This window comes from Propithecus coquereli, unplaced genomic scaffold, assembly GCF_000956105.1.
Source record: "Propithecus coquereli isolate 6110/MARCELLA unplaced genomic scaffold, Pcoq_1.0 Scaffold252, whole genome shotgun sequence".
Classification (NCBI taxonomy): domain Eukaryota; kingdom Metazoa; phylum Chordata; class Mammalia; order Primates; family Indriidae; genus Propithecus; species Propithecus coquereli.
The window spans coordinates 3,128,814-3,148,867 of NW_012148086.1; the positions used below are offsets into that span (position 1 = coordinate 3,128,814).

General features: G+C 42.4%; 1 protein-coding gene across 1 annotated transcript in view; it reads right to left on the minus strand.

The window, feature by feature from the left end:
- The window catches only part of ADCY1 (adenylate cyclase 1 (brain)), a 142,802-nt gene that overhangs the window by 94,147 nt on the left and 28,601 nt on the right, over positions 1–20,054 (minus strand). The window contains exon 3 of the mRNA XM_012646975.1: positions 14,975–15,093. Within this exon, the coding sequence (XP_012502429.1) occupies positions 14,975–15,093 (119 nt within the window). The remainder of the gene's footprint in view (positions 1–14,974; positions 15,094–20,054) is intronic.

Below are 20,054 nucleotides of genomic sequence, written 5' to 3' on the forward strand. Positions count from 1 at the left end.
AGCCCACAGAATGGGAAAAAATATTTGCTCTCTACACATCTGATAAAGGGCTGATAACCAGAATCTATCTAGAACTCAAAAAAATCAACAAGAAGTGTTGGATTTTTTTTTTCTAACTCTGTGAAGATGTCATTGGTATTTTGATAGGGATGGTATTATATGTAGAGATTGCTTTAGGTAGTATGGTCATTTTTACAATATTATCTCTTCCATTCCATGAACATGAAATGTCTTTCCATATTTTTGTGTCCTCTTCAATTTCTTTCATAATTGTTTTATAGTTTTCATTGTAGAGATCTTTTACATCTTTGGTTAAGTGTATTTCTAAGTACTTTATTTTTTGTAGATATTATAAATGGGATTATTTTCTAGATGTGTTTTGCACTAGTTCACTATTGGTGTATAGAAATGCTACTGATTTTGTATTCTGCAACTTTATTGAATGTTTATCAATTCTAAAGCTTTTTGGTGGAGTATTTAGCTTTTTCTACATATAAGATCATGTTATCTTCAAACAGAGATAATTTTACTTCCTCTTTTTTAAATCTGGATGCCTTTCATTTCTTTATCTTGCTAATTGCTCTGGCTAGAACTTCCAGTACTATGTCAAATAACAGTGGTGAAAGAGGGAATCTTTGTCTTGCTCCAGTTCTTAGAGGGAAAGTTTTCAACCTTCCCCATTCATTGTGACATTGGCTGTGGGTTTGTCCCACGTAGACTTTATTCTGTTTAGGTACGTTCCTTATATATATATAATTTGCTTAGTTTTTATCATGAAAGGATATTGAATTTTATCAAGTATTTTTTCTGCATCTATTGAGATGATCACATAATTTTTTTGTCTTTCATTGTGTTAATGTGATAGATCACATTTATTGATTTATGTATGCTGAACTATCCTTGCAACCCTGGGATAAATCCCACCTGAACATGGTGTGTAATCTTTTTGATATGATGTTGGATTCACTTTGCTAGTATTTTATGGAGGATTTTTGTGTCTATGTTGATCAAGGAGATTGGCCTGTAGTTTTCTTTTCTTGTTGTGTCCTTGTCTGGTTTTGGTATCAGGGTAATTCTGGCCTTGTAGAATGAATTTGGAAGAATTCCCTCTAATGCAATTTTCTGGAATAGTTTGAGAAGAACTGGTCTTAGTTCTTCTTTAAAAGTTTGGTAGAATTCAGCAGTGAAGCTATCCAGTCCTGGCCTTTTCTTTGTTGGGAGGCTTTTTATTACTGATTTAATCTTTTTGCTCATTACTGGTCTGTGTAAGTTTTCCATTTCTTCCTGGTTCAATCTTGGTAGATTGCATGTGTCCAGGAATATGTCCATTTCCTCTAGGTTTCCAATTTGTTGGTCTATGTTGTTCATAACAGTATCTAATTGATCCATGGTATTTCTGTAGTGCAGTGTAGTGTAAGTTGTAACGTCTCCCTTTTCTTTTCTGACTTTATTTATCTACACCTTCTGTTTCTTCTTAGTCTAGCTAAACTTTGTTGATTTTGTTTATCTTGTTAAAAAAACAACTTTTTGTTTCATTGATCTGTTATATTGTTTTTTAGTCTCTATTTTGTTTAGTTCTGCTCTGGTCTTTATTATTTTTTCCCTTCTACTAATTTTGGTTTTGGTTTGTTCTTACTTTTCTAGTTCCTTGAGGTGTTTTGTTAGGTTGTTTATTTGAAACTTTTCTACTCTTTTGATGCAGGCATTTATTGCTATAAAATTCCCTCTCAGTACTGCTTTCACTGTATCTCACAGGTTTTGGTATGTAGTTGTTTCCATTTTTTTTTTTTTAATAGAAATGCAGACTCACTATGCTGCCCAGGCTGGAATGAAGTAACTATTCACAGGTGCAATAAAAGCACCCTGAAGCCTTGAACTCCTGGGCTCAAGTGATTCTGCCTCCTTATCATCCCTACTAGCTAAGACTACAGGTGCACACCACCACACCCAGCTTGATCCCTTTATCATAATAAAGTGATCTTCTTCGTCCCTCTTTACAGTTTTTAATTTAACATTTATTTTATCTGATATGATTTTATCTACTCCTGCTTCTATTTGTTTTCCAGTGGAATGCATTATCTTCTCCAAACCCTTCACTTTCAGTCTATGTGTCTTTACCATGAAGTGAGCTTCTTGTAGGCAGCATATAGTTGGGTCTTGTTTTACTATCTATTCAGCCATACTGTCTTACAAATTAGGAATTTAATCTGTTTACATTCAAAGTTAATAGTGGTATGTGAGGACTTACTCCTGTCACTTTGTCATTTGTTTTCAATCATTTTGTATTTCCTTTGTTTTTTTCTTTTTCTTTTATTGTTTATCTTTGCAGTTTGGTGGTTTTCTCTCATGATCGGGTGTGATTTCTTTCTCCTTCTCATTTGTATATCTGGTCTACCAGTGAGTTTTATACTTTCCCATGTTTGCATGATGGTATTGTCCTTTCACTTCCACATGTAGGACTCCCTTAAGCATTTCTTTTAAGGCCAGTGTAGTGGTGATGAATTCCCCTATCTTTTGCTTGTCTAGGAAAGACTATGTCTCTTTCATTTCTGAAGGATAGGTTGGCTGGGTATAGTATTCTTGAATGATAGTTTTGACTTTCAGCACTTTGACTGTATCATCCCATTCAATCCTGGCCTGTAAAATTCCTGCTGAGAAATCCACTATTAATTTAATGGGGATTCCCATAGAGATGACTTGACACATTTCTCTTGCCATTGTTAGAATTCTCTCTTTGACTCTTGACAGTTTGACTATAATGTGCCTTAAAGAGAACCTTTTTGCAATGAAACTATTTGGGAACATTTGAGCTTCCTGGATCTTAATGTCTAGATATCTCCCCCAAGATATGGGAAGTTTTCAACTACTATTTCATTAAATAGGTTTTGTATGTCTTTTCCCATCTCTTCTCCTCCTGAAAATTGCATGATGTGAAAATTTGTTCATAAAATAGTGTTCCATAGTCCTGCAGGATTTTTCCATTTCTTTTTCTTTTTCTCTTTCTTTGTCTGACTGGGTTATTTCAAAAAACATGTTTTCAAGTTCATAAATTCCTTCTTCTGTTTGATCTAGTCTATTGTTAAAGCTCTTGATTGTATTTTTTATTTCATTCACTGAATTCTCTACCTCCAAGATTTCTGTTTGGTTCTTTTTTATGATATCTATCACTTTGTTGAATTTCTCATTCAGATCATGAATTGTTTTCCTGATTTTGTTAAATTTTCTATCTACAATCTCGTTTCTTGCTGAGTTTCCTTCAGACTATTATTTTGAATTCCTTTTCAAGCAATTCATAAATTGCCCATTCTTTGGGGTCAGCTACAGAATAATTATTGGGTTTCTTTGATAGTGTCATGTTTCCTTTCTTCTTCATGTTTCTTGTATCCCTACATTTATATCTGTGCATCTGATGGAACAGTTGCCTCCTACAATTTTTTAGAGTGGCTTTCATAGGGAAAGACTTTTACCTGCAGCTGCAGCTGGGTCCTAGGGTGTCAGCTGGGTAGGGTACGTTAGCTGTATTCTGGGTGGGTGCATTAGTTTAGTCTCTGTGCAGTTGTTTCAGCTATAGTCAACTCTTCTGAAGTTGAGCTGTTGGGTGGGTCCCTGCTCTAGGTAAATGCAGGGCTGGTTGATCTGTGCCTTGGCTAGGGCACTCCTCACTTGGGGGCAGGGTGTAGGGATGATCCATGCTCTGGGAACCTGTGAGGCTGTTTGGCTGCTATCACTACTCAGGTGCTGCTCCTTCCTTCTTTTTTTAAGGCTGAATAATATTCTACTGCATACATATACTATATTTTCTCTATTCATCTGTTGAGGACATTTAGGTTGTTTTCATATCTTTCCTATTGCAAATATTGCCACAATGAACATGGGAGTACACATAAATATTCAACATACTGATTTCATTCCTTTGGATATACACTCAGAAGTGGGATTGTTAGATGATATGATAGTTGTTTTTAATTTTTTGAGAAATCTCCACACTGATTTCCATAATGGCGGTACTAATTTACACTCCTACCAACAGGGTTCCCTTTCCTCCAGTACTCACCAACACTTGTCTCTTGTCTTTTTAATAATAGCTATTCTGACAGGTGTAAAGTGATATCTCATTGTAATTCTAATTTACCTTGCCCTGATGATTAAAGATGCTGAGTATCTTTTCATACATCCATTGGCAGTCTGAATTTCTTTTTTGAGAAGTGTCTATTTAGGTCCTTTGCCCATTTTTTAAATCAAGATATTTGTATTTTTGGTATTGAGTTGTATATCTTCTTTATATATTTTGGATTTTAACCCCTTATCAGATAGGTAGCTTAAAAATATTTTTTCCCATCCTGTAGGTTTATTTTTTTGTTTTTGTTGATTATTTCTTTTACTGAGCAAAAACTTTTCAGTTTGATGATATCCCACATGTTTATTTTTACTTCTGTTGCCTACATTTTTGGTGTCATATGTACAAAATGATTTCTAAGGCCAAGGTCATGGAGCTATCCCCCTATGATTTTTCATTTAGCAGTTTTATAGTTTCATGTCTTACATTTAAATTTTTAATCAATTTTGAGTTGATTTTTGTTTATGGTATCAGATAAAGGTCCAATTTTATTCTTCACAAGGATATCCATTTTTTCCAACAATGTATATTGAAGAGAGTATCCTTTACCCATGTATACATTTAGTAGCATCCTTTTTAAAGACTAGCACACCATATGTGTGTATGTGTGTGGATTTACTTCTTGGCTCTTTATTCTGTTCCATCACTCTATGTGCCAGCACCATATTGTTCTGATTACTTTAGCTTTGTAGTATAATTTGAAGGCAGGAGGTGTGATGTCTACAGCTTTGTTATTCTTGCTCAAGATTGCTTTGGCTATCCAGGGTCTTATGTGTTTCCAACTAAATTTTAGAATTGTTTTTTCCATTTCTTTTTTTTAAAAAGTCATTGCGGATTTGATAGGGTTTCTATTGATTCTGTAGATCACTCCAAGTAGCATGGACATCTTGATAATATCATGTCTTTCAATTCATGAACATGGGATGCTTTTCCATTTATTTGTGTCTTGTTTAATTTCTTTCTGAAACTTCAATAAATTCATTTACTAGTTATAACAGTTTGTAAGGAGTTTTAGAGTTTTATATATATGAGATCATAAAATCTGCAAAGAAAAACAATTTTACTTCTTCCTTTCCACACTGAATGCCTTTTTTTCCTTATTCTTACCTAATTGCTCTAGCTAGGACTTTCAGTACTACGTTGAATTTAAGTGAGGAGGGTGAACATCCTCATCTTGTTCCTGATCTTAGAGGAAAAGCTTTCAGTTTTTCATCACTGAGTATGATGGTAGCTGTGAGATTTTCATATGTGTCTTTATTTTGTTGAACTACTTTCCCTCTATCCTAGTTTGTTAAGAGTATTCATCATGAAAAGGTGTTAAATTTTGTCAAATATTATTTCTGCAGCTATTGAGATGATCACGTGGTTTTTATTCTTTATTCTCTTAATATGTTGTATCACATTAGTTTATTTTCATATGTTAGACCATACTTGCAGGATAAATCCCATTTGTCATGGTGTGTGATTCATTTAATGTGCTCTTAGATGCATTTGCTAGTATCTCATTGAGGATATTTGCACCTACACTTATCAGGGATATTGGCCTATAATTTTCTTTTCTTGTAGTGTTCTTTCTGGCTTTGGTAACAGAATAACGCTGAATTCATAGTTTAAAGTGTTCCTTCCTCTTCAATTTTTTTAGAAGAATTACCATTAATTTTTCTTTAAATATTTGGTGGAATTTACCAGTGAAGCCATCTGGGCCTGGGCTTTTAATGGTTGGGAGGTTTTGATAACTGATTCAATCTCCATACTATTTATACATCTGTTCAAACTTTCTATTTCTTAATGATTTAGTCTTGGTACATTGAATGCTTCCAGGCATTTGTTTGAACTTTTCTAGGTTTTCGGTTTATATAATTGTTTCCGGTAATCTCTTATGATCCTTTTTATTTCTGTGGCATCTGTTTTAGTATCTCTTTTTTCATTTTTAATTTTACTGGAGTCTTAGTCTAGCTAAGGATTTGTCAATTTTATCTTTTCCCAAAGCAACTCCTAGTTTTGTAGAGTTTTTCTATTGCTTTTCTATTTTCTATTTCATTTATTTCTGTTCTAATCTTTGTTATTTCCTTCCTTCTGCCAACTTTGGACTTAATTTTTAATTTTCTTTTTAGCTCCCTGAGGTGTAAAGTTACATTATTGATTGGCAATCTTTCTTCTTTTTTAATGTAGGCATTTATCACTATGAACTTCCTCCTAGTACCACTTTTGCTGCGTCCCATAAGTTTTGGAATGCTGTGTTTTCACTTTCATTTGTCCAGAGATAATTTCTAATTTCCTTGTTGATTCCTTTTTTTACTTAATAATTTTTAAGGGCATGTTTTTAATTTCCACACATCTGTATATTTTCCAGTGTTCTTTCTGCTACTGATTTTTAGTTTCATTCCACTGTGGTCAGCAAAGATACCTGGTATGATTTCACTTTTCTTACCTAACATGTGGTCTATCCTGGATAAAGAGTCAGGTGCACTTGAGAAGAATGTGCATTCTACTATTCAGTGAAATGTCCCATATATGTCTATTAGGTCAATTTGGTCTATATTGTCATTAAAATTTTCCGTTTTCTTTTTGACATTCTGTCTGTTCTGTCCAATATTGAAAGTGGACTAGTGAAGGCTCCTACTATAATATTATTGTCTTCCTGTATATTTCTTCTTTCAATTATATCGATGCTCACTTTATATATTTAGGTTCTTTTATGTTGGGTGCATTTTAATTAACTGTTTAATTTATTATATCTTCCTGGTGGATTAACCTTCTTATCATTATATTAAAAAATGTCTTTCTTGTCTCTTCTGACAGTTTTTGACTTAAAATCTATTTTGTCTGATATAAGAATAGCCACCCTTGCTCTCTTTTGAGTATCATTTGCATGAACAATCTTTTTCCATCCCTTCACTTTCAGTCTATGTGTGTCCTTAAATCTAAAGTAAGTTTCTTGTACATAGCATATAATTAGGCTTGTTCTTGTTGTTGTTGTTGCTTTTTAACCCATTCAGACACTCTATGTCTTTTGATTGGAAAGATAAATCCAATCTTAGGCTTACCATTACCATTCTGTTTGTTGCTTTCTGTGACTCTTGAAGTTCTTTTGTCTGTTTGTTCCTCTCTTTCTGAATTCATTGTGTTATGTTGATTTTTTAAATTGATATGCTTTTCTTCCTTTCATTCTTGTGTGTAACTTCAATAGGTATTTTTTCTTCATGGTTACCTTGGTGCATACGAACAATATAACCGTCTATTTTGAGCTGATGACAAATTAAGTTCAATCACAAACAAAATCTCTATACTTTAACTTCTGCCCCATGATTTATTTTATGTTGTCACCATTTACATCTACTCATATGTGTATCTTTTAATATATCTTCATTCAGGGGGAGAGAAGCAAGATGGTGGACGAGAAAACCTCCAACCAGAGTGTCTCTGCAAGAAGGAAAGATTTTAGATGAAAGTGAAAAAAACTGACAGGCAGACAAACATAGATTGGATGAGGATCAGAAGGAAGGGTTCCTGAAACTACAAGAGACTCCATGGAAAGAGGCTGCAGAGCAGAACTGGAAGGAGAAAGGCATTGACAGGGTCTAAACCCCAAGAGGCTTGGAGACCAATGACAAGGGTAAGTGGAGTGGTTAAATTTCCCCTCCCTTGCATCTCAGACTGCTGGTGGGCTCCTGAGCTGCTGGGGAGACCTGATAACACCAGCCCAGAGATGGCTGCCACCAGTGAACAGGGAGCCTCTGGTGGGCAGGGCACCAGGCTCCCAGCTCCCTGAGGACACTTCCCATCCCACAGATCCCAGCCTATCAGCGGGCACCGTATTGCTTCATTCTCCCCTTCCCCTTCACTGCCTGCAGCTGCCAAGAGAGACAACTTAGCCACCACCCAGAGGCATCTGCAGGGAAGGAGACTTTTCCTTTTGGAGTCCTGCAGTGGACTGAGGGGTACTCAGACTGTGAGCTCCCTATCCATCAGCCCTCCCTGGTGCTGTTTGCCTGGTGACTCCAGTAGAGTGGGGCAAATCCTGAGGCAGAGAGACATTGATCCAGTTTGGGCACCATTTGGGTGACTTGAGACCAGCACTCTTCTCCCTGGCAGGGTCAGAGATTGATCTCCGGGGTGCAGGGGCACAGGCCTACAGGCCAGATCCCATACACGCAGGTCTCGACTGCATTGCCCGGGGGCACAGAAGGGATACGTGAACTAGTCTACTGAGGTGTATATGCCTTCAGGGGCAGATCAGAGTAGGTCCTAACTACAGTGTGCTTGAGGCACATCCCTCCTGCCCCAGGAGCGCCACGCTCCCAGCTCAGGCTGTGATCCTGGGCAGGGAACCTCCCAGGTCACATCACAGTCAGGGGAGATCCATTGGCTTGAGGTCCTGCCTGCCAGCAGAGGCCCAGGAGAAACCGCAGAATAGGGGAGGGTGGAAAGGAGCGAGGTCTCCTCCAGACTACAGATCTCAGCATTGACCCCACACTCAGACTTTTTGGCTAAGTAGGGCCATTTGAGCTCCTCCCTGGCAGCTTTGCCCAGAAGCAGAGAACAGATCTTTGATCCTTGCTAGCAGCATTTGTGGAGCTTGAGGGCAGGCTCACCCAAACCAGCCCCACCCACCCTCAACGCCACCTGCCCCCAATGAGGTGGAGAATAAGGACACACCTGGAAGTCCCAGGGCCCCACCCACCACATGAAGCACTAGAGTGCCCCTCCAGAGGAACAAGAGCTGGTTACAGAACCCAAATACAAAATTGCAGCTTGCTTGTCCCAGCAAGCACCACCTACTGACAGGGAGGTCATTCTGCACACACTTTTACTACATCTATTGACTAACCATACAGGGTGTGATCGAATTTCACCCAAAAGCACCACCTACTGGCTCAGAGACTAAACTGGGTGTGTCATTATCTAAATGAAAATCCAAAGGTTAAGAAGCAACAGCCGCTCCAGATGGGAAGGAATCAGCGAAAGAACTCTGGAAGTATGAAGAATCAAACTAAAAGGACACCCCAGAAGGGGAACACTAGCTCTCTAGCAATGGATATCAACCAAATTAAGAACACTGAAATGACAGAAGAAGAATTTTGAACATGGATTGTAAGAAAATTCATGATGCGCAAGAGAAAATGGATACCCAACACAAAGAAACCACAAGAAAAAAAAAAATCCAGGACTTGGAAGAAAAATTCACTCAAGAAATTGAAATACTAAAGAAAAATCAAACAGAACTTCTGGAAATGAAGAATTTATTCAAGGAATTACAAAACACAGTGGAAAGCCTCGACAACAGGGTAGACCAAACAGAAGAAAGAATCTCAGGGATTGAAGATAACACCTTTCATTTAAACACAGAAATACAGCAGAGCAGAGAAAAGAGCAAAGCTCACAAGAAATATGGGATTATGTGAAAAGGCATAACATGAGTATTACAGGCATCCCTGAGGGTGAAGAAGAAAATACACAAAGGTTGGATAAGCTATTATAGGATATAATGGAGAAAAATTTCCATGGCCTTGCTAAAAGTTAGATATCCAGGTATAAGAAGCTCAAAGGACTCCCAGGAGACTCATTGCAAACAGGACGACACCACAACCCATAGTCATCAGACTGGCCAAAATAAACTTGAAAGAGGCCCTCCTACAAGCTGTAAGGTGAAAGAAGCAGGTAACCTACAAAGGAAAATCCATCAGACTAATTGCACACTTCTCAATTGAGACCTTACAAGGCAGAGGAGACTGGGGCCCCATTCTCACCCTTCTCAAACAGAAGAATGCCTAGCCTAGAATATTGTACCCTGCAAAACTGAGTTTCTTATATGAAGGAGAAATAATGCCTACTGGAACTGATAAACAAATTCAGCAAAGTCTCAGGTTACAAAATCAATGTACACAAATCAGTAGCATTCCTGTATGTCAACAACAGTCAAACTGAGAACCAAATCAAAGACTCAATATCCTTTACAATAGCAACAAAGAAAATAAAATACCTAAGAATATATTTAACTAAGGACATAAAGACCTCTACAGGGAGAACCATAAAACACTGAGGAAGGAAATAGCAGAGGATGTAAACAGGTGGAAAACCACACCATGCTCATGGGTCGGCAGAATCAACATTGTTAAAATGTCTATGCTACCCAAAATGTCTATGCTACCCATTGAATCTACAGATTCAATGCAATCCCTATTAAAATATCAACATCATTTTCCACAGATCTAGAAAAAATAATTCTACACTTCGTATGGAACCAGAGAAGATCCTGTATAGCAAAATCAATCTTAAGCAAAAAGAACAAATTGGGAGGCATCAATTTACCAGACTTCAAGCTATACTACAAGCCTATAGTAACTAAAACAGCGTGGTACTGGCACAAGAACAGAGACATAGACCAACGGAACAGAACTGAGAACACAAATATAAAACCATCCCCATATAGCCATCTAATCTTTGACAAAGCAGACAAAAACATACACTGGGGGAAAGAATCCTTATTCAATAAATGGTGCTGGGAAAATTGGATAGCCACACAGAGAAGACTGAAACAGGATCCGCACCTATCGCCTCTCAGAAAAATCAACTCACAGTGGATAACAGACTTAAACCTAAGGCATGAACTATAAGAATTCTAGAAGAAAATGTTGGAAAAACTCTTATGGACATTGGCCTAAGCAAAGAATTTATGAAGAAGACCCCAAAGGCAATCATAGCAACAACAAAAATAAATAAATGGAACCTGATCAAATTAAAGAGCTTCTGCACAGCCAAGGAAACTATCATGAGAGCAAACAGACAACCTACAGAATGGGAGAAAATATTCTCATGCTACACACCTGATAAAGGGCTGATAACTAGAATCTATATAGAACTCAGGAAAATCTGCAAGAAAAAAATCACACGACTCCATCAAAATGTGGGCAAAGGACATTAACGGAAACTTTTCAAAAGAAGACAGACTAATGGCCAAAAAATATGAAAAAGTGCTCAACATCTCTAATCATCAGGGAAATGCAAATAAAAATCACAATGAGATATCACTTATCCCCAGTGAGAATGGCCTTTATCAAAAAGTCCCAAAACAATAAATGTTGGCATGGATGCAGAGAGATAGGAACACTCATAGACTGCTGCTGGGACTGCAAACTAGTACAACCTCTGTGGAAAGTAATTTGGAGATACATCAAAGAGCTAAAAATAAACTACCATTTGATCCAGCAATCCCACTACTAGGCATCTACCCAAAGGAAAACAAGACATTCTATAAAAAAGACATCTGCACTAGAATGTTTATAGCAGCATAATTCACAATTGCAAAGATGTGGAAACAACCCAAGTGCCCATCAATACATGAGTGGATTAATAAAATGTGGTATATGTACATCACGGAGTTCTACTCAGCCACAAAAACAATGGTGATATAACACCTCTTTGTGTTATCCCGGATATAGTTGGAGCCCATTCTACTAAGTGAATTATCACAAGAATGGAACATCAAGCACCACATGTACTCACCGTCAAATTGTTATTAACTGATCGACAGTTATGTGCATATATAGCAGTAACATTTATCAGGAGTTGGGCAGGTGGGATGGGGGAGGAGGGGATGGGTATATTCATACCTAATGGGTGTGGTGTTCACCGTCTGGGGGATGGACAGGCTTGAAGCTCTGACTCGGGTGGGGCAAAGGAAATATATGTAACCTAAACATTTGTATCCCCATAATATGCTGAAATAAAAAAAAATAAAAAATAAAAAAAGATATTTTCATTCAGTTATTTTCAGTACTTTTAACTTTTATGCTAGAATAAAAAGTGATTTACCCACTACAATTAGAGTAATACAGTATTTTGAATTTGTCTACGTATTTATCTTTTCCAATGTGTTTCATACTTTCTTATGCTATAATGTTGCTATTTAACATCTTTTTGCTTTAACATAAGAACTTCCTTTAGCATTTCTTACAAGGCAGGTTTAGTGGTCTTAACACTCTCAGCTTTTGAATGTCTGGGAAGGACTTTATCTTTCCTTCATTTTTGAAGAAGAGTTTTGTGAGGCATAGTATCCTTCGTCAGCAGTTTTTCTTTCAGCATTTTGAATATATCATCCCACTTCCTTCTGGCCTGCAAAGTTTCTGCTGAAAAATCCACTGATTATCTTATGTAGGTTCTATTGTATATGATAAGTAGCTTTTTTCTTTCTGCTTTCAATATTCTCCCTTTGTCCTTGACTTTTAAGGATTTGATTATAATGTGTCTAGATGTGCATTTCTTTAGGTTTATCTTATTTGGTATCATTTGGGTTTCTTGTATCTAAAGGTCCATTGCCTTCATCAGATTTGGGAAATTTTCAGCATATATACACACACACACACACATATATATATAAAGCTTTTTGGTCCTTTTCTCACTCTTCTTCTGTTACTCCCATAACATATATTAATATATTGGTCCACTAATGATTTCCCCTAATTCCCTTAAGCTTTCTTCACTCTTTTCCATTCTCTTCTTTTTGCTCCTCTGACTAAAGTATTCCCATTGACCTGTCTTCCAGTTCATTGATCCTTTATTCTGCCTGATCTAGTCTTCTGCTGAATGCCTGCAGTGAATTTTTCGGTTCCGTAATTATGGGCTTCAGCTCCATGATTTCTGTCTGGCACTTTTTACACTTTCTATTTCTTTGCTGAAATTCTTACTTTGTTCATGCATTATTGTTTTGATCTTAGTGAGCATCCTTATGAGAGTTATTTTTAATTCTCTATGAGGCAAATCTGTTTCATTAGGGTTGGTTTTGGGAGATTTATCTTATTCCTTTGTTTGGAACTTTATTCTCTGATTCTTCACTTTCCTTGACTCTATGTTCATGTCTGGGTATTAGACAAAGCACACACCTCTCTCTGTCTTTATGGACTGGCCTTATACAGGAGGAGATTCCCACCATCAGCCAGAGGTTCTGGTGGCCTGTACTAACTCCTTCTCTCTCCAAGGAAAAGGAGGCAGCTGCGGTTTTGTTTGTTCACTCTGTGCTTAGCAAGGTGGGTGGAGAGAGGCTATGGTGTCTATTAGCCCAAGCCACTGCCTCCATTCTCCCCTGGGTAGCCAGCCTGTGCCAGACTTGTCAGAGATCCAGGACTGGAGAGACAGATGCTTGTCTTTGGGCAGCCCCACAGAAGCTGGGGGAGTGGTTATACCGATCCACTCTCTCCTCCCCAGGGGGAAGCTTAGAGCTGGGATTTTCCATCTGCCCACTCTGTGAGCTCTAGCCACCAGAAGGTTCTTGACTTTTGATGGCCCCCCTGCAGTGCAAAAAGTCTCTGGCTCCCCTCAAGGTACTCCCTGGATTATTCTGGTGGTCTGCTGTTCTCAGCAGGGGATTGGGTCACTGTATCGTGTCCTTACCCAGTAACAACAAAAGGTCAAGACAGATGTCAGTGTCAGTTCATGCCAGGTCCTGTCCCGGCCTGCCATTCATTAGCCAGGCCGTCCTGCAAACATGCTTCACTCTACTTAACCTAAATTTCCTCACCTATGAAATGGAGGTGATAATACCAATAGCTCACAGAAGTGTGATAATATTAAAGAGAACCAAATATTTAGCAGAGAGGTTCTGAGTACAACTTCTGGAATGATTGTGGGCTCAAGTGCTGGCTCTTCAGCTACTTTCCACCCACCTGGGCCTTCACCCACACTGCTTCAGCATCCTCCCCTGCTGAACACTAGCAACACTGGTCCTTACTCAACAACCTGACAGTGAGGAGTGAATGAGCACACAGGTCTGCTCAGAACAGTGCTTGGTGAGCTCTCAACTGGGCAGTGATTAGCCATGCTGGCTCGGTACACAGGGGTGACTCAGACTTTGATGGACCCACAAACCTTGACTCATTTCCAATGAACAAGTAAGTACAAGGCTCTGAGGGACTCAGTCTGTGGTGCTCAACATAAGAAAGAACGAGTTTTTCTTAACCTCTGTGTCTTCAGGGGCCCAATGGGCAGGGAGGCCTGCCACCAACGCCCAGGAAGCCAGCAAAGAACAGCAGAAAACGCAAGTGCTTCAGGTCCCTCAAACACCATCTCCTACCTGAGTGACGTTTCTGTAAAGGGTTAATCCCAAATAGGCAACACTCAACTACTCTAAGAACATTATACTTCAATAAAAAGTATTTTAAAAAGGAATGTACAACTTAATGAAATAAATACTTTTTAACAGAATCTTTAAAGCAAACAAGCAAACCTCAAAGTGTCTATAGCAAGTTGGTTCAGTCTGAGGGTTCAGTTTCCTCACCTATAAAATGGGAACAGCAACCCCGCCCTCCCAGCGCTGTCATGAGATGACCAGAGTGAGAAAGAGGAGAATGCCTGTCCCAGACCCTGGCACCAACTACAGTAATGCCCAGCTATTATTTCGACATGAGAAATTCCCACCCCAAAATGTCACTGCCCAAACCTGGTTTTAGGGACAAAGTTTTGACTCTCTTCCATCAACACAGGATGTGTAAGTGTACTGAAGTAAGGAACAGGAAAGATAACTACGACATGCGTCATCACCCAAGAAGCCATTAGGCCCCCTACATATGGGACCTGCTTCTGAACTGGGCAGTTGCACACCTGAGCCTCTTGACCACACCTGCCCTCTCCTCTCCTCACAATTGGGACCCTTCATCCACACCCCTCACCTCCCACCTCCGCCGTCACCCTCCCACGTGCACTATCACCTTCCTATCTCCACCATCACCTCCCCACCTCTATCCATCACTTTTTCACCTCCACCATCACCTTCCTCTCTGCATCATCACCTCCCACCTCCTCCCATCACCTCCACACCTCATCCCCAGGCCCACTACTGAGCTCGGTCAGCGCCAGCCTTACCTCACGTTGTCATGCCTCTGGATGTAAATCTTGTGGAAAATCCTCTCAGGGGGCTTCAGGAAGTCCTCCTTCATCTCCATGGCAACGTTCCGCGGCAGCAGGCTCATGAGGAGCCGCTCCTGGACAGGAGAGAAGGGCCCGTGTCGGACGTTGGGGCCTGCTCTTGCTCACCACATCCTTCCCAGCGAGGCTGGTGGTGAAGAGCTGCCCTCAACGAGGGGCCACAGAACTGCCTCCTCATGCACAGCCAACACAAGTCCAGTCCTGCAGACCCTGCGCAGTCCCGAGAGCCTCAGTGGGCTCACACGCAGGCCTGGACTGCCACTGAACAAGTAACTTGCCCAGGAGCACTGGCCAAGCCCTGACACGGCCCCTCAAACACCTGGCCATGTCTGTGGCCTCCCTCACGCCATTCCCTGGGCCAAGGCGCTGAGTCTTGGGCAGCCCACCCCGGCACTCTCGGCTTCAGTGTCCAGCACAGCCACAGCTGAGAAAACAGCACCATCTCCAACCAGGTCCCCACCTGGCCTCTCTCCCCACCCCCGCTGCTCCAAACCCCCAAGAGGGTTTTCCCAACGGACACACAGAAACTAACTGACCTGCCAGGGCACACAGAGGGTTCCCTTGCTCTTACACAGACAAGTGAGCCAGGGGACTATGTGGCATTTTTCCTCAATCTTTGTCTACTTATTTCTCCCTTATGCATGTGGGTCACGCATTTTCTTTTCTCCGAGAGACAAGAATAAACATTTGGGGTTTTCAAAATGAGCTGTGCTACCCTGGAGAATCCCTTCCCTTTCCTAGGCCTCAGTTTCCTCATCTGGACTAAAGGCATGAGTAGAACTGGCCACTCATATTCCAGGTGGACCCTTCCTGACCTCGACCCTGCTGCTACACCCCTATGTCTGAGAATTCATGTTCCAGAAGCATGGTGGGAGGGTCCCCCACTTATCCCTCAGTCCCCCACAAGCACCCCTCCCCACTCTACTTTGGAAAGGAAAACAAAAGAGCATAGTTTAAATCCCAAGTGGAATTGGGTAGAGCATCCTACTCTTACTGACAAGTGAGCACCTGGGCTGGAGAGAGCGGGGGAGGCTCGATGCTCCTCACTGTCCCTCTCCGGGCTCCAAGCCCGTCACCCACAACCTATCGGGGTGGACACCAGCAGCTCGCCCTCAGCAGGAGCCACATGGGCACCCAGGCCTGAGACACATCCCCTTCCTGCCCGTCCCCCAGCCCAGCCCAGGCCTGCTGGAGCAGCTATTGAGTCTGGGAGCCCCTCCCAGACCACCAGCCCACCCTGCAGTGCCTGAAGGCACATCCCTGACCCAAGAGCGGCTACCATCCCATGTGACTTTCCCCAAAGAAGCACAGGTGCCCAGACGCCTTCATGCTTGGAGTCCATCAACCATGATAAAACAGCCACATAGATCCCAGAAGCCCAGAGGACCTCTGGGAAGTGGCCATGAGGGGCTCGCCCCCTCTACTGCACGTTACAGACAGCACTTCATGTTCACCGTTCATTTTATGGTGGGAGAACCGATTTAACACACTCGAGCAGTCTCCCCAGGTAAGTTATGTCCATATAAACTTTGGACGAGGAAGGCCAGGCCCCACCCTGCCTAATGCCAGGTGAAGCTGAGTTTGCTCATCCAGGTGAGGCCTACCTGGATCCTGGCCCCAGAGCACGCTGCCTGGTAGTGTGTCCTGAGCAAGGCCCCACCACAGCCCCCAAGGGGTACCCATGCAGCTCCACTGCAGCCCCATGTGGCCCCCACACAGCTCCCAGCTGGGTAGACCCCAGTTCAGAGGAAGGGATGCTGCAAGAGGCCGGTCTGGGACCACTGTCCACATTAGGTTTCATGGGGAGAGGACAAAGGAGTGTCCATGCCATGATGTGCAGGGACAGCCTCGGGGACAGAAAGGCCCCACCGCACAGGGCGTGGGAGCTCGTGCACATCTCATGTCTGGCCAAGAAGCTGTGAGGCCCCGTTCCTAGACTGAGGGGTCTCCGGAAATGAGGCCTGAGACACAGCCCACAGAAAGGGGCTGTCTGCAGGCAGCCAGCCAAGCTGGGGTGGAGGGAACTCGGGCCAGGTGCCAGCTCCGGCCACACACCAACAAACCAGGATCAGCGTCAGGAACGTGGGTGCATCAGGAAGCTCCCAGAGACCATCGCCGCCCGATGCTCAAAGGCGCTGGCCAGGCGGGAAAGCAGAAGCAGCTGCACGAACACAGAAGGCTGCCGGGAAGGACCCTAAGGAAGCTCAGTGAAGGTTCTGTACGTTCTCTGGACAGCCCCAAAGTCACGGGGAGAATCGACAGCCCCTGGCTCCTCAAGCCGACAAACCAGGTGCTGGGACTTGGGATTCAGCAGGCAGCGCCTAGGCCAGCACTGGGACAGACGCCTATGGAGACCCGTGCGGGGGTCTCAGGGTAAGGAGAGCCTAGGCGTCAGCAGCCGGCCGCCTGGCACCAAAGCCTGGTTCTGCCACTTGGGGCTGTGAGTTAAGCTGTCTCAAAGTCATCGCAGGGCATGATGATATCTGGAGAGTAAACAGGAGCGACAGGTCCAGCCCTCGGCCTCACGCGGAACCACAGCAGTCACCGCACGGCCGTCCCTCCCACCAGCACCACAGCCCATCCCTTCGCACGCCGCTCGCTTCTCCTCACATCTTTTACGTCTCTGACCTGCTCCTACGAAAATGTTAAAATCGCCCCAAAGCCAAATCGAGCAGGTAAGACCCTGCCCTCCACCCAGCACCATCTCCCGTCTTCCTTTACAGTCAATATTCTCAAAACGCCCCTCCCCGACGGCCTCTGAAATCACTGTCACTGTGGGGTCTGGCCTGAGGGTGGGTCTCAGCATTCATTGGTCTTTCCATCACCTCGACTGCCCAGCACGATTTGGAATTAGAACAGAGAACCTGAGTCGGCAACAGACCGAGGGACTGAACTGAAAAATGCGGAAGAATACCCACCTCCAGGGACCTCCAAGAATGATGGGGAAACACCCAGGGCCACAAGAGCTACTTCCAGAGGGAGGGAGAGGAAGGCTGCTGGGCAGACCCCGGCACACAAACTCCCCCCGGCACACGGTCCCCAGCAGGAGGGACTGGAGGGCTCCACGTGGACTGCTGGGCCGTGGCAAGAGGCAGCTGCAGCAGAGTCACCTGGTTGTCACCTGGCTGTCCCCAGTATCCCTGTTTCACCACTGGCACCACAAGAGAGCCCCTTATTTTCATCAGGGTTCTCGGCTACCTGGAATAAAGACCCCATTTTCCTCCCATGCAGCTAGATGTGGCCAAGGAGACATAAGAAAGGTCATGTGGGAGTTTCTGGAATATTTCTGACAGACAGCTTGTTCCTATTCCATTTCTCCCCTGCTGCTGCTGGGAATACAGTCATGATAGCCAAATCCCTATCACCTTGATTCATGAGGATAAAAGCCACACAGCAGGGACACAGGTGAGCTAGATGGAACCTCGATTGCTGAGAGTGCTTTGGATCAGACCCGCCACACCACCATCAAGTGCCCACCCTGGGATGCGTATATAAGAGAAAAAGACCTGTCTAGTTTAAGTCACTGCCACACAAAGATCCTAAGAACGGACAGTATTTCCAACCAAGGGCTCAGCATTAGCCCTGTCTATTAGATTAGTGATAGCGCCTAATGCCAACACACATTAATAACCAAAGACTAAAGTGCATAACCTTTCCTACAGAGCGCAAAACAGCCATCTGATAAGATTGAACACTCATTTCTGATTAAAAACCAGAAAAACCAAAGACAAAGTAGCTTATTCATATTATAAAGATACTACCTGAAATTCACATCCAATCTGAAACCTAACCCTAAAGCCCCGAGCATCAATAAACATTAACAGGAGGAAGAGACAATGGCATCGATAAGTTCTAACCAACAAAATCAGATAAAAAGCCAGAAATCAAAGTTATAAAAATAATTACAAATGTGGATCATATAAAGTATCCCAGTGTCCTATGGGGCTATATAAAAACCTCATTACATTTATCTTGACTATCAAAACATGACTCAAATAAAAGCACTATTCTTAATAAAAATCAGATATTTAAACGACAATTGTGATGACTCTGCCTCTGGGGAGACAGAGAAGTGTCTTTCCCTGTTCCTCCCACTAAGGGCAACTAAAACACCGTAAGACTGAAAGGTAGAGGAAAGAAGGCAGAGATCTCGAGACTGAGGAATGACATGAGGGTGAGTTCTTGCACTTTCTTTTTGCCTCATATATCCCAGATGAGTGCTGGAGAAGTGGGCCACTCAGGAACACCAATAGGCGCAGACCAAAAGAAGGACCAAGGAAAGCCACCCACTCTAGTAAAAGGACCAGGATGGGGCAGGCTTACAAGAAGAAAACTTTTAGGTAGTAACTACCCTTCTCCAGGCCAAAGACACTGAAAATCTGTGCCCAACCCCGCTCACACTAGCAAAAGCTGAGTAGAGAGGCCAGGCCTCCACTCTCCCCGGGCTGTGAAGAGTCTCCAACCAACCCACCCACTGTCAGAGGGAGCCAGGCCTTTCATCTTCACCTGCTGGTAATGAACAGCCCCCAACTCTGTGGAGTCATTGCAGACCACAGGGCTCTCCCGATCCTCCCCAGCCAGGTGCTATCAGTGGGATCCTTGGGGAGCTGGGGCTCTCATTCCTATGCAGCAGTAAGAAAGACACCCCACCCCCGTGAGTGTCAATGGAGGCCCAGTGTGGAGCCTGGACTTCTACCCCCACCTGGCAGTAAAGACACAGCAGACCCTTTCCCCTGCCAGAGTGATGTCACAGAAAACAATCTAAAACAAAAGGTCCAAACAAGACATAGAGCCTCACACATAATATCCCAAACGTCCAGGTTCCAATGGAATATCACTCATCATACCAAGAACTAAAACAAGCTCAATGAATTAACAAGACAACCACACACACCAACACCAAAAAGACAGAGATGCTAGAATAACAGGCTTTAAAGCACCCATCATAAGAATAATTCAATAATGAAGTACAAACACACTTAAAAAATATGGATGTAAAAATCTCTTATAAAGATAT